The sequence below is a fragment of the Pseudophryne corroboree genome, chromosome 2, assembly GCF_028390025.1.
Source record: "Pseudophryne corroboree isolate aPseCor3 chromosome 2, aPseCor3.hap2, whole genome shotgun sequence".
NCBI lineage: Eukaryota > Metazoa > Chordata > Amphibia > Anura > Myobatrachidae > Pseudophryne > Pseudophryne corroboree.
The window spans coordinates 375,900,903-375,916,766 of NC_086445.1; the positions used below are offsets into that span (position 1 = coordinate 375,900,903).

The 15,864-nt window shown below is 49.0% G+C and overlaps 1 protein-coding gene across 2 annotated transcripts in view; it reads right to left on the reverse strand.

The window, feature by feature from the left end:
- LOC135020888 (uncharacterized) overlaps positions 1-15,864 on the reverse strand; it is a 106,854-nt gene that overhangs the window by 60,900 nt on the left and 30,090 nt on the right. The window contains exons 1-2 of one of the 2 annotated variants that reach the window (XM_063953214.1): positions 11,279-11,441; positions 9,584-9,750 (exon numbers count right to left, since the gene is read on the reverse strand). In XM_063953214.1, the coding sequence (XP_063809284.1) occupies positions 9,584-9,750; positions 11,279-11,337 (226 nt within the window). In that variant the 5' untranslated portion in view covers positions 11,338-11,441. Of the gene's footprint in view, positions 1-9,583; positions 9,751-11,278; positions 11,442-15,864 lie in introns of those variants that run through there. The other variant, XM_063953213.1, reaches the window with a different exon arrangement.

The window sequence follows — 15,864 nt, forward strand, 5'->3', positions numbered from 1 at the left end:
GATTGGATCACCAACGCTTTCTCTACCGGTAGAAACACCCTCTACACTTCCGTGTCAAGTATCATCCCAAGGAAGGGCAGTCTCCTTGTCGGCTCCAAATGTGAATTTGGAAGGTTCAGGATCCACCCATGATCATGGAGTAGTCGAGTTGAGAGAGCAATACTCTGCAACAACCTCTCCCTGGAAAATGCTTTTATCAGCAGATCATCCAGATATGGAATTATGTTCACTCCTTGCCTGTGGAGTAGCATAATCTCTGCCATCACCTTGGTGAACACTCTGTGCTGTGGAGAGGCCAAAAGGCAGTGCCTGGAATGGAACGGATAGTGACAATCCAGTAGCGCAAACCTGAGATAAGCCTGGTGAGGCAGCCAGATCGGAATGTGAAGGTATGCATCCTTGATATCCAGGGATACCAGGAATTCCCCCTCCTCCAGACCTGAGATCACTGCTCTCAGAGACTCCATCTTGAATTTGTATTCCCTCAAGTAGGGGTTCAATGACTTTAGGTTTAATATTGGCCTTACCGAATAGTCCAGTTTCGGTACCACAAACAGGTTTGAGTAATAAACCTTGTGTTTCAGGTGAGGTGGAACTGGAACAATAACATTTATTTGGACCAATTTTCGAATGGCTTCCTGCAGGATAGCACTTTCTGTCAGCGAAACTGGTAAGCCTGATTTGAAGAATCTGTGAGGTGGGAGTTCTGAAATTCCAGTCTGTAGCCCTGGGTAACAATGTCTGTCACCCAAGGGTCTAGGCATGATGATGCCCAGATGTGACTGAAATCTTTTAGTCTCGTTCCCACCTGCCCGATCTCCAGGCTAGTAGGTCCACCATCATGCCGAAGATTTTGAGGAAGCAGAAACTGGTTTCTGTTCCTGAGAACCTGTTGGTGCAGGTTTTCTGGATTTTTCCTGACCACCCCTAAAGAAGGTGGAAGGGGATTTGGATTTTTAAAATTTTGCGGTCCGAAAGGACTGCAGTGTAGACGTAGGATAAGATTTCCTAGTCGGTGGTGCTGCTGAGGGGAGAATGGTTGATTTACCCGTAGTTGCCGTGGTGATCCACGCATCCCCAAACAAAGCCTGACCTGTGAAGGGTAGGTTCTCCACACTTTTCTTGGATTCTGCATCCGCAGTCCATTTGCGTAGTCAGAGTCCTCTGCGTGCCGAGACCGCCATGGAAGTAGCGCTTGCATTCAGCATGCCAAGATCTTTCATGGCCTCCACCATGAAGCCTGCAGAATCCTGTATGTGACGTAAAAACAAGTCAATGTCACTCCTATCCATAGTATCTAAGTCCTCTAGTAATGTGCCTGACCACTTTACTATGGCTATAGAAATCCACGCACAAGCAATAGTGGGCCTTAAAGCCAGGCTTGTAGCAGTGTATAGTGATTTGAGCGTAGTCTCAATCTTGCGGTCTGCCGGCTCTTTTAAGGAGGTTGAACCAGGGACAGGTAAAACTACCTTTTTAGACAACCTAGATACAGAAGCGTCTACTATAGGTGGGTTTTCCCACTTCTTTCTATCCTCTTCAGGGAATGGGAAAGCAATGAGAATTCTTTTAGGGATCTGGAACTTTGTCTTTGGGTTTTCCCAGGATTTTCAAATAAAGAGAGTTTAACTCCTTAGAAGCAGGGAAGGTAAGCGAGGATTTCCTATTTTCTGTAAAATAAGATTCCTCCACTTGTTCATGTACCTTCTCAGAAATATGTAAAACATCCCTAATGGCTTCAATCATTAGCTGCACCCCTTTAGCAAGGGATGCATCACCCCCCTGCATATCCCCATCGCCGTCCCCTGAATCAGAGTCGGTATCAGTGTCAACTTGCATTATCTGGGCAAGTGTACATTTCTTTGGGTATGTAGGTGGGGTATTTGAGGAAGTAGTGGGAGCTGAATACTTCAAACCCGCTACAGATTTTCTCAAAAACTGCATCTCTTTCTCATTATGTGACATCCTTGATGAAATCTGGGATATCATTCCCCTTAAAGAATCCACCCATAGGGGTTCGAATTCAGAAGGTTGGGAAAGCACATTGCAGTTCTGAGTACATGGAATAGACTCCTCAGGAGAAGATACACATTCTGCAGCACATGACACAGAGCCCTTAGACATGGTAATGTGGATATATACACTTACACACACATACAGGAAAATGTCAGACACAGTTTATCCCAGAGTATCCTTCAGAGAGTCACAGAGTATGAGGAGCCAGCCACACAGCGCCCCTGTGGGCAGTTATTATGATAAAAGCCCGGCACTGACTAACTAACCTTAATAGGTTAATTAGTACTAACTACACTCTCCCCCCCTGTCTATAACACCCTGGTAAGAGGATGACTGGAGTTATGTGGGGGTCAGCGCTCCCTGTCAGCGCCCTGCTTCAGTGATCTGCAGGGAGAAAATGGTGCTGGTGAGTGCTGGATCCGCTCTGAGAAGCCTCGCCCCCTGTAATGGCGCGTGGCTTCCCGCACAATTAGTTTATACTGGTCTGAGGTCTTTGATGCTAACAGCGGGAGTAGCCCGTTAGCTGTATTTACCAGTCGTAGGGTGATCGCGCTGGCCCAGGACGCCCCTCAGCAGCGTCTACATATGCATGTTGCTGAGCCTTCATGGAGCGCAGCCTGTCAGAACTGTGCTCCCACCCTTGTGCCGCCATTCCCGCCGGCGACCCGCTAACCGGGCCTCTGGCGCTGTACTCACCACTCTTCTATCTTTTGGCTCTGTTAGGGGGTGGCGGCCGTGCAGCAGGAGTGAGCGGTTGCCTCGTGGGCTTGCGATCAGCACCCTCAGGAGCTCAGTGTCCTGTCAGCGGAGATAGAGAACCATTAACTTCAAAAGTTGGTTCCTACTCCCCCCCAAGTCCCACGAAGCAGGGAGGCTGTTGCCAGCAGCCTTCCTGTACCTAACAACTCTTAGAAAAAAATAAAACTAGAAAAACTCCTAGGAGCTCCCCTAGCCGTGACCGACTCCTCCGGGCACATTTTCTAAACTGAGTCTGTTAGGATGGGGGCCATAGAGGGAGGGACCAGCCCACACTATTAAACTCTTAAAGTGCTAGTGGCTGCCAAAGGACCCGTCTATACACCATGGTACTAAATTGGACCCCAGCATCCACTAGGACGTAAGAGAAAATTACTTTACTGCACTGATAATGTTCCCCAGTAAAAACAATCGTGTATTTGGCTTGTGCTGCTCCATTGATAAGTTGAACAAACTATAAGAACAGAGCCTCTGGTACAAGTAAGCTGTTTTGACTTTGAGTTGAATGTAAGGGATGTAGTTATGTGACTAGTGGTCAAGAGACGGCGGTTACAATACCGACACCTCCATCCGGCCCCATGAACATCCTGACAGTCGGCATGTGGACTAACAGGGACTATTCCCACTTGTGGGTGTCCACGACACCTATAGAGTGGGAATAGAACCTATGGCGAGTGTAAGGGGCTTCGTTGCGCCCGTCCTTCCCCAGCTGGCATTCTGCAGCGGGAATCCCGGCCACTGGTGAAACAGAATCTTCTTGGCCCCATTCCTAGCTGCACAGAATCTTCTAGCATTGCGCATCTTTTTTGCAGAAAAATAAGAATTTACTTACCGATAATTCTATTTCTCGGAGTCCGTAGTGGATGCTGGGGTTCCTGAAAGGACCATGGGGAATAGCGGCTCCGCAGGAGACAGGGCACAAAAAGTAAAGCTTTAGGATCAGGTGGTGTGCACTGGCTCCTCCCCCTATGACCCTCCTCCAAGCCAGTTAGGTACTGTGCCCGGACGAGCGTACACAATAAGGGAGGAATTATGAATCCCGGGTAAGACTCATACCAGCCACACCAATCACACCGTACAACTTGTGATCTAAACCCAGTTAACAGTATGATAACAGCGGAGCCTCTGAAAAGATGGCTCACAACAATAATAACCCGATTTTTGTAACTATGTACAAGTATTGCAGATAATCCGCACTTGGGATGGGCGCCCAGCATCCACTACGGACTCCGAGAAATAGAATTATCGGTAAGTAAATTCTTATTTTCTCTATCGTCCTAGTGGATGCTGGGGTTCCTGAAAGGACCATGGGGATTATACCAAAGCTCCCAAACGGGCGGGAGAGTGCGGATGACTCTGCAGCACCGAATGAGAGAACTCCAGGTCCTCTTTTGCCAGGATATCAAATTTGTAGAATTTTACAAACGTGTTCTCCCCTGACCACGTAGCTGCTCGGCAGAGTTGTAATGCCGAGACCTCTCGGGCAGCCGCCCAAGATGAGCCCACCTTCCTTGTGGAATGGGCCTTAACCGATTTAGACTGTGGCAGGCCTGCCTCAGAATGTGCAAGTTGAATTGTGTTACAAATCCAACGAGCAATCGACTGCTTAGAAGCAGGCGCACCCAACTTGTTGGGTGCATACAGTATAAACAGCGAGTCAGATTTTCTGACTCCAGCTGTCCTGGAATATATTTTCAGGGCCCTGACAACTTCTAGCAACTTGGAGTCCTCCAAGTCCCTAGTAGGTGCAAGGCACCACAATAAGCTGGTTCAGGTGAAACACTGACACCACCTTAGGGAGAGAACTGGGGACGAGTCCGCAGCTCTGCCCTGTCCGAATGGACAAACAGATATGGGCTTTTTTGAGAAAAAACCACCAATTTGACACTCGCCTGGTCCAGGCCAGGGCCAAGAGCATGATCACTTTTTATGTGAGATGCTGCAAATCCACATATTTGACTGGTTTTAAACCAATGTGATTTGAGAAATCCCAGAACTACGTTGAGATCCCACAGTGCCACTGGAGGCACAAAAAAGGGGTTTGTATATGCAATACTCCCTTGACAAACTTCTGGACTTCAGGAACTGAAGCCAATTCTTTCTGGAAGAAAATTTACAGGGCCGAATTTGAACCTTAATGGACCCCAATTTGAGGCCCATAGACACTCCTGTTTGCAGGAAATGCAGGAAACGACCGAGTTGAAATTTCTTTGTGGGGCCTTCCTGGCCTCACACCACGCAACAAATTTTCGCCACACGTGGTGATAATGTTGTGCGGTCACCTCCTTTCTGGCTTTGACCAGGGTAGGAATGACCTCTTCCGGAATGCCTTTTTTCCCTTAGGATCCGGCTTTCCATCGCCATGCCGACAAACGCAGCTGCGGTAAGTCTTGGAACAGACATGGTACTTGCTGAAGCAAGTCCCTTCTTAGCGGCAGAGGCCATAAGACCTCTGTAAGCATCTCTTGAAGTTCCGGGTACCAAGTCCTTCTTGGCCAATCCGGAGCCATGAGTATAGTTCTTACTCCTCTACGTCTTATAATTCTCAGCACCTTAGGTATGAGAAGCAGAGGAGGGAACACATACACCGACTGGTACACCCACGGTGTTACCAGAACGTCCACATCTATTGCCTGAGGGTCCCTTGACCTGGCGCAATACCTGTCCCATTTTTTGTTCAGACGGGACGCCATCATGTCCACCTTTGGTATTTCCCAACGGTTTACAATCATGTGGAAAAAACTTCTCAATGAAGTTTCCACTCTCCCGGGTGGAGGTCGTGCTGAGGAAGTCTGCTTCCCAGTTTCCATTCCCGGGATGAAAAACTGCTGACAGTGTTATCACATGATTTTCCGCCCAGCGAAAAGTCCTTGCAGTTTCTGCCATTGCCCTCCTGCTTCTTGTGTCGCCCTGTCTGTTTACGTGGGCGACTGCCGTGATGTTTTTCCCACTGGATCAATACCGGCTGACCTTGAAGCAGAGGTCTTGCTAAGCTTAGAGCATTATAAATTTACCCTTAGCTCCAGTATATTTATGTGGAGAAAAGTCTCCATACTTGATCACACTCCCTGGAAATTTTTCCCTTGTGTGACTGCTCCCCAGCCTCTCAGGCTGGGCTCCGTGGTTACCAGCATCCAATCCTGAATGCCGAATCTGCGGCCCTCTAGAAGATGAGCACTCTATAACCACCACAGGAGAGACACACTTGTCCTTGGATATTGGGTTATCCGCTGATGCATCTGAAGATGCGATCCGGACCATTTGTCCAGCAGATCCCACTGAAAAGTTCTTACGTGAAATCTGCCGAATGGAATTGCTTCGTAGGAAGCCACCATTTTTACCAGGACCCTTGTGCAATGATGCACTGTTTTTAGGAGGTTCCTGACTTGCTCGGATAACTCCCTGGCTTTCTCTTCCGGGAGAAACACCTTTTTCTGGACTGTGTCCAGAATCATCCCTAGGCACAGCAGACGTGTCGTCGGGATCAGCTGCGATTTTGGAATATTTAGAATCCACCCGTGCTGATTGTAGCAGTATCCGAGATAGTGCTACTCCGACCTCCAACTGTTCACTGGACTATGCCCCTATCAGGAGATCGTCCAAGTAAGGGATAATTAAGACGCCTTTTCTTCGAAGAAGAATCATCAATTCGGCCATTACCTTGGTAAAGACCCCGGGGTGCCGTGGACAATCCAAACGGCAGCGTCTGAAACTGATAGTGACAGTTCTGCACCACGAACCTGAGGTACCCTTAGTGAGAAGGGCAAATTTGGGACATAGAGGTAAGCATCCCTGATGTCCCGGGACACTATATAGTCCCCTTCTTCCTGGTTCGTTATCACTGCTCTGAGTGACTTCATCTTAATTTGAACCTTTGTAAGTGTTCAAAAAAAAATTTTTAGAATAAGTCTCACCTAGCCTTCTGGCTTCAGTACCACAATATAGTGTGGAATAATACCCCTTTTCTGTAGTAGGAGGGGTAATTTAATTGTCACCTGCTGGGAACACAGCTTGTGAATTTTTTCCCATACTACCTCCTTGTCGGAGGGAGACTTGGTAAAGCAGACTTCAGGAGCCTGCGAAGGGGAAACATCTCGACATTCCCATCTGTACCCCCGGGATACTACTTGTAGGATCCAGGGGTCCTGTACGGTCTCAGCGCCATGCTGAGAACTTGTCAGACGCGGTGGAACGCTTCTGTTCCTGGGAATAGGCTGCCTGTTGCAGTCTTCTTCCTTTTCCTCTATCCCTGGGCAGATATGATCTTATAGGGACGAGAGGACTGAGGCTGAAAAGACGGTGTCTTTTTCTGCAGAGATGTGACTTAGGGTAAAAAACGGTGGATTTTCCAGCAGTTGCCGTGACCACCAGGTCCGATGGACCGACCCCAAACAAGTCCTCTTCCTTTATACGGCCATACTGTGCCGTTTGGAATCTGCATCACCTGACCACTGTCGTGTCCATAACATCTTCTGGCAGTTATGGACATCGCGTTTATTCATGATGCCAGAGTGCAAATATCCCTCTGTGCATCTCGCATATATAGAAATGCTCTATAGTCAATAAAATACTGTCCCTGTCAAGGGTATCAATATTTTTAGTCAGGGAATCCGACCAAGCCACCCTAGCTCTGCACATCCAGGCTGAGGCGATCGCTGGCCGCAGTATAACACCAGTATGTGTGTATATACTTTTTATTATATTTTCCAGCCTTGTCAGCTGGTCCTTGAGGACGGCCCTATCTATAGACGGTACCGCCACTTGTTTTGATAAGCGTGTGAGCGCCTTATCCACCTTAAGGGGTGTTTCCCAACGCGCCCTAACTTCTGGCGGGAAAGGGTATACCGCCCATAATTTTCTATCGGGGGGAACCCACGCATCATCACACACTTTATTTAATTTATCTGATTCAGGAAAAACTATGGTAGTTTTTTCACATCCCACATAATACCCTCTTTTGTGGTACTTGTAGTATCAGAAATACGTAACACCTCCTTCATTGCCTTTAACGTGTGGCCCTAATAAGGAATACGTTTGTTTATTCACCGTCGACACTGGATTCAGTGTCCCTGTCTGTGTCTGTGTCGACCGACTAAAGTAAACGGGCGTTTTAAAACCCTTGACGGTGTTTTTGAGACGTCTGGACCGTACTAATTGTTTGTCGGCCGTCTCATGTCGTCAACCGACCTTGCAGCGTGTTGACATTATCACGTAATTTCCTAAATAAGCCATCCATTCCGGTGTCGACTCCCTAGAGAGTGACATCACCATTACAGGCAATTGCTCCGCCTCCTCACCAACATCGTCCTCCTACCTGTCGACACACACGTACCGACACACAGCACACACACAGGGAATGCTCTGATAGAGGACAGGACCCACTAGCCCTTTGGAGAGACAGAGGGAGAGTTTGCCAGCACACACCAAAAACGCTATAATTATATAGGGACAACCTTATATAAGTGTTTTCCCTTATAGCATCTTAATATATATATAAGCATATCGCCAAATTAGTGCCCCCCCTCTCTGTTTTAACCCTGTTTCTGTAGTGCAGTGCAGGGGAGAGCCTGGGAGCCTTCCCTCCAGCCTTTCTGTGAGGGAAAATGGCGCTGTGTGCTGAGGAGATAGGCCCCGCCCCTTTTTCGGCGGCCTCGTCTCCCGCTCTTAACGGATTCTGGCAGGGGTTAAATATCTCCATATAGCCTCCGGAGGCTATATGTGAGGTATTTTTAGCCAAAATAGGTATTCATTTGCCTCCCAGGGCGCCCCCCTCCCAGCGCCCTGCACCCTCAGTGACTGCCGTGTGAAGTGTGCTGAGAGGAAAATGGCGCACAGCTGCAGTGCTGTGCGCTACCTTTAGAAGACTGAGGAGTCTTCTGCCGCCGATTCTGGACCTCTTCTTACTTCAGCATCTGCAAGGGGGCCGGCGGCAAGGCTCCGGTGACCATCCAGGCTGTACCTGTGATCGTCCCTCTGGAGCTGATGTCCAGTAGCCAAGAAGCCAATCCATCCTGCACGCAGGTGAGTTCACTTCTTCTCCCCTAAGTCCCTCGTTGCAGTGATCCTGTTGCCAGCAGGACTCACTGTAAAATAAAAAACCTAAGCTAAACTTTCCTAAGCAGCTCTTTAGGAGAGCCACCTAGATTGCACCCTTCTCGGCCGGGCACAAAAATCTAACTGGCTTGGAGGAGGGTCATAGGGGGAGGAGCCAGTGCACACCACCTGATCCTAAAGCTTTACTTTTTGTGCCCTGTCTCCTGCGGAGCCGCTATTCCCCATGGTCCTTTCAGGAACCCCAGCATCCACTAGGACGATAGAGAAATGCTATTTAGTCACAACGCAATGCGACTAGAACGTACAAGTAGACTGTGCGGACTGATTTTATATATGATATTTGAATATGTGTGTGCAGCTGAGCCTCTGAATCTGTACACAAAGTGCTACAATATAGCAGCTGCAGCTGTTTTCCAATACAAGTTCTGTTCTGCTCCGTATACAGTCACACACAATATACAAGTGTCATATATCAAATTAATCAGCAGTCTCTTCATACATCCTAGTCTGATTGCGTTGTGACTAAGACACAATTTCTGGGGGGAAAAAAAAAGGACCCCTGACAATAGCAGAGTTGCATGGGACCTGCCGGCTCACTCTCACCAGGCATTTCATGCTACATGGCATATTGAGGCTAGATGTATGAGGACGCATCTGTATGTCGCTCTGGTGGTGTCCACATATTGACTGTAATATATGCTGGTTTGGCCTATCCATGCCTTAGTCCAACACAATAATTTTTTTTAACTGACATTACCTGGGGACTGTTTGGTGAACTCTTCCACAGCTTCTTTTGCTAAACATACTCCCACATTAAACAGTTCTGTTGCCTCTTCACCATTCATCCCAAGATAGGTTTTAAATCCTTCAATGCTTGCCTGATAGGTTGCTGTGCTCAGTACATCCGCCCCACTCTTAAGGAAACTGAAAAACATTAACACGGACACACTAATGCTTGTTGGAGATATTGGGGCTGATGCAATTGCACTTCACACTGCAGATGTAAATTGCGTTCACCAAGAAATGTTGTAATTGCGGGAATATGCAAAGCTGCAATTATCAAAATATTAGTGCAGGTCAGCACTTGTAGCATATGTGCCAAGTCAATATTAGACCAAGGTAATCTACTAATACCTGTATTTTTAACCATTTGTGAAAGCAAAATACACATTTGATGTTAGGCTTCCATAAAAAGTAGAAACTCTGCCTAATACATTGTTATGAAACACCCAAGCAATTATCTAAGGCCCTAGAGTCTCACTAGAAAGGTCTTCTGTCAATAAAAGCTGCCAATTGCACCGTTAGCCATGGACGTGCGGTGAGCTAAATGGTTTATGAGGCACTGGCTAACCCCAGAGCCAGATTTACATGCAATATATGAGCCAAAGGGTACATCTGGGCATTATACACAGGTGCAGCAGTATAAACTCCTGGAAATCTGGAGAGTTTTGATTACAGATGTGTGGAAAGGATACACAGGTGAGGCACTGTCTCACCTGCCATAGACTTTTTACTCCAGAGTTTGTGCTATAAAAATTATTAGACTAATGCAAAGAAGATATTTCAAACAAATTATCAGTATTTTTCATATATCTTATTCAGTCAAAACTCTGGTTTAAATGTAAGTATGACAGGAAAGGCTCTGCCTCACCTCACCGCACATCACTGCTGTTAGCATAAAGTACGACACACTCATCGGCACTTAGGATACCGCCAGGTCTTATACTCGGAACAGTAGGGGCTAATACAATCGTCAGGTGATCACTAGATATTAGCAAGAGCAGATGAAATAGGGACTAGGGTGCTGGGACGAGACAGAGGTCACCCCTTTAGTATTCACTTAAAGTGATACTGACTTCAGATATTACCTGCTGTAAACTGATTGAGAACAGCTAGTTACATTGAGATCACTAGTGAGGATAAACACTGACTCATAGCTGTACAAGCATATGATTGCACATAAGTGAGGGGTCATAGCGCCCTAACTGAAGGGGAGCTTTCTATTGGAATATTGCACTTTACAGTACCCTCAGTAAGCCTATCTAGTACAACTGATCAGTGACTTCAAAGCGCCATTGGGCACTCAGCCTAACACATATAATTTGATTCAAGGGTCATAGTACCTATAATATATTATATATGTGTAGCACTACACAGTTAGCACAGTGTGTGTTTTTATTCACACATATCACACTTTGTTTTGTCAATTTATATGTTTTTGGTTTTAATATTTCACAGCTACAGGTCTTTTTAACAAATATACTCTAATAAAAGTTATATTTTATGTATAAATTTAATGTTTAAGTACGCCACTTCAAGTCCAATCCTTCTCTGTTTCTTTTTGTGTAAAGCTATCACTGGCATTGAGTTAATGGGATGGCAGACTAATAACACGAACAAGAGCCAATCACTGAGTCCCAACCAGCGATCCTAATCGCATAACCTAGTGCACCTGTGTGGCTGCACATATACAGCGAAGCATCCCAGCTGCTTAGGGATAGCCAGGACCATCGAGCTGTGCTGCACCAGTTGCCAGGCAACCGCTAAAAGCCCCGACAGCCATCCCAACGCAGCATCCTGGTTGCCGGGCAGTCGACAGGACCAGCTACCAGGACGAGCCGCTCCCGCAGCTCGTAACAGATACTGGGGCAGATGTATTAACCTGGAGAAGGCATAAGGAAGTGATAAACCAGTGATATGTGCAAGGTGATAAAGGCACCAGCCAATCAGATCCTAACTGTTCACTTACATATTGGAGCTGATTGGCTGGTGCTTTTATCACCTTGCACATATCACTGGTTTATCACTTCCTAATGCCTTCTCCAGGTTAATACATCTGCCCCACTGTTTCTCTTGATATCATTTTTTATTGTATCTAAAACATTCACACGAAAACATAATGTATGCACAAACAACAAAGAAAGCATCTATGATATTTGGCAGCGTATTTACAATCGGCCAATTAAAAGTGGCTCGCTAGAGCTGGGAACTGTCATCATCCTCACTGCGTATTTGCACCTGCTCTCAAACACCCACAAATAACATGACTTGGACAAGCACATACAATATGAGTCTCTGTCAGGGTCTGCATCTTTTTTTAATCATGTGAACACATCCTTACTGCATTCTGCCTACATTACCCTGCCCCCGTTGTTTTTCTAGACAATAATGTTGAAAAACAATATACAACTAGATAAAACACTAGATAATAGCTTTTCAAAATAAAAATATGTCCCAGGATTGATGTATGAGTTACTGTAATTCAGATATTTGTACATCTAAAGACTGACTGATCACTGCTTCACTACGCTTTGCTGACTGAATACCTGCTTAGTAAATTGTTGTAACATTATCACACTTCTCTGTAAACCAGAGCTGGATTTAGACCTCATTAGGCCCTAGGCAAGATACCAGTTTGGGGTACCCCTCCCTCAAACAATCCATAGCACTATATTTTCAATAATCTAACTCTAATGCTCTATCCCCAATACCCTACCCCCCAAACTAACCGTAACCCAAATCACTACACCAACCCTAATACCCCAACCCAAACCCCTAAATTAACCCTAATGCACTAACCCAAACCGCTACTCCAATCTTAATACCCTATTCCTAACACCCTGGCCCCACGAATGCAACACAGTAGTGTCTCTTATTCATGTTATGCCACACTGTAGTACCCCTTATACACAGTAGTAGTGCCCCTTACACATTACGCCCACACAGAAGTCGTGCCTATTACACTTTCCGCCAGGGCCGGATTAACAATGGGGCAGATGGAGCTGCAGCTCCAGGCCCCCCTCTTCAAAATAGGCCCACAGGCTCCCCTGCGCCCTGCTGATGGAAACAGGAAAAAAATGTTTTCATGTTCAGTAGCTGTCTGATGTCCCGCCCCCTGAAACTGCAACCCCCTTCCCCTACACCTCTTGAGATAAGGCACAAGCACCGCCCCACCAGCGCGCAAGACAGCAGCAGCCAGCAGCGGACTTGCCTTCCTGGAGGTCGGGTGACTTTCAGGCCGGCTCCTGCTGCTTGCTGAATGGTAGGATTTTTTCCTCTCAAAGGGGCGTGGTCACGGACCCGTGATTAGGCCACGCCCCCAACTGTGCCTGGTCTGTCTGTATGGCAGATGCTAGAATCAAGTGGGCTAAGGGACCTTTTCCGTCTGGGGGAGGAGTCACAACACAAGGAGGAGGAGCAAGGCCAGCGGGATAGTTCCTCTACTATCCACGCCACCAACTATTACCTTTAGTAATCAGGTGGCGAGCGAAGCGGAGCGGAGTGAGCCACCGAGCCCGAAGCGTGGCGAGCGAACTTTTCGGGTACCCTGTTCGCCCGTAGCTCCTCCCCCTGGTGACGTGTCTCCTCCCCTAGATACGTCAGAAGGTCCCTTCTCCCACTCCGAAATAGAATCAACCCTGTCTGTATGGACCCCTGCTTACTTCTCCTGTGTCCGGCTTGCTCAGTAACTGGGAGAAACGGGGTAAGCGGGAGGGGGGCGGGCGAGCAGAGTGTGTGTGTGCATGCGTGTGGTGCCTGGAGGGGTTGGGTATTGTGTGTATGGGAAGGGGGGGGGGTGCTGGGGGGAACAGGCTGTATATGTGTATGTAGGGACTGGGGGAGGGCAGGCTGTGTATTTGTAGGGACGGGGGGGGGGGGGGGTTAACAGGCTGTGTAGGGACTGTGGGGGGGGGTTGGAAACAGGCTGTGTATGTGTGTAGGGACTGGGGGGTGTTGGAAACAGGCTGTGTATGTGTGTAGGGACTGGGGGAGGGGTGGAAACAGGCTGTGTATGTGTGTAGGGACTGGGGGGTGTTGGAAACAGGCTGTGTATGTGTGTAGGGACTGGGGGGGGGGTTGGAAACAGGCTGTGTATGTGTGTAGGGACTGGGGGGGGGTTGGAAACAGGCTGTGTATGTGTGTAGGGACTGGGGGGGTTGGAAACAGGCTGTGTATGTGTGTAGGGACTGTGGGGGGGGGGGATGTTGGAAACCGGCTGTGTATGTGTGTAGGGACTGGGGGGGGGGGGGGTGGAAACAGGCTGGGTATGTGTGTAGGGACTGGGGGGGGGGGGTTGGAAACAGGCTGTGTATGTGTGTGTGTAGGGACTGGGAGGAACAGGCTGTGTATGTGTGTGTGTAAGGACGGGGGGGGACGGGACAGGCTGTGTGTGTGTGTGTGTGTGTGTGTGTGTGTAGGGATTGGGGGGAGGGGGAACAGGCTGTGTATGTGTGTGTGTAGGGACGGGGGGGAGGGGGAACAGGCTGTGTATGTGTGTGTGTGTAGGGATTGGGGGGAGGGGGAACAGGCTGTGTATGTGTAGGGACTGGGAGGAACAGGCTGTATATGTGTGTAAGTGTGGGGACTGGGGGGGGGGGGGACAGGCCGAATAAGAAGCTAACTTCAGCCTCGTCTGTATATGTGTGTGAGTGTAGGGACTGGGGGGGGGGGCAGGCCGAATAAGAAGCTAACTTCAGCCTCGTCTGGGAGGGGGGGGGGGGCAGGCTGTGTATGTGTGTGTGTGTAGGGACTGGGGGAACTGTGTGTGTGTGTGTGTGTGTGTGTGTGTGTGTGTGTGTGTGGCATAGGTGCAGATTCCGTGGATACTCGGGCCCGAGAGCAACCACGGACAATTATGAGCATCCAGTGCCGGCGCTCAGGGCAGCAGGCTCAGGGCACGGACAGTACAGCAGCAGTAGCACACTACAGCCCTGGGAGCTGCTGTATTCCCGGATGTGGCTCCCAATCCCCACTGCCCTGGAGCAAAGGTGACGGAGAATAGGCACGGGCCAGCTAACATCCTAGGTGCGGATTGGCCAAGGCTCCTCACTGGGAAGATTTTGGCATTTGGCCCCGTCCCCCTGTTTGATCACTCTCGTTAGATGGACCTTTACTACCTGCCACCGGCTCTGCACCTCCTGCTATGGGATGGGAAACTGGAGCAATATCCTGTAAATCTTCTGGGGGTGTCTCTCAGCCGTTTACTAGGTACTGTGTAAGCTGTTGTGGGGTGCCATGTTGACTATGTTTATACAAATATGGGGTTTTGTTATTAATGTGTACAGTCTTTTGTTGTAAGGCATATGTGAGGCCCATAGTTGTTATTGTTTAATTTTTTTGAGCTTTATCTCATTTCAATTTACCCTCCCTCTAACACCCCGTTAGCGTCCCTGCCCTCACCCTCCCTCCAACTCCCCCTCAGCATTCCTGCACTCACCCTCCCTCCAACTCCCCCTCAGCGTCCCTGCACTCACCCTCCCTCCAACTCCCCCTCAGCGTCCCTGCCCTCACCCTCCCTGTAACTCTCCCTCAGCGTCCCTGCCCTCACCCTCCCTGTAACTCTCCCTCAGCGTCCCTGCCCTCACCCTCCCTGTAACTCTCCCTCAGCGTCCCTGCCCTCACCCTCCCTGTAACTCTCCCTCAGCGTCCCTGCCCTCACCCTCCCTGTAACTCTCCCTCAGCGTCCCTGTCCTCACCCTCCCTGTAACTCTCCCTCAGCGTCCCTGTCCTCACCCTCCCTGTAACTCTCCCTCAGCGTCCCTGCCCTCACCCTCCCTGTAACTCTCCCTCAGCGTCCCTGCCCTCACCCTCCCTGTAAGTCCCCCCTCAGAGCCCCTGCCCTCACCCTCACTCTCCCTCAGCATCCCTGCACTCACCCTCCCTGTAACTCTCCCTCAGCGTCCCTGCCCTCACCCTCCCTGTAACTCTCCCTCAGCGTCCCTGCCCTCACCCTCCCTGTAATTCTCCCTCAGCATCCCTGCCCTCACCCTCCCTGTAACTCTCCCTCAGCATCCCTGCACTCACCCTCCCTGTAAGTCCCCCTTCAGAGCCCCTGCCCTCAGCCTCCCTCTAACTCCCCCTCAGCGTCACTGCCCTCACACTCAGCCGAAGGGGGGGTGTTGACTTTGACGGGTGTTGGGTGCCACGCTTCAAGTTGCTGGCGCCGCTGCTTGTCATAGTGTGATAGGCGCAGCGTCAGCCGACAGAAACAGAGCAAGGAGAGCGCCTCTCCCATCCGGCGCCTCCCTGCTTTGCAGA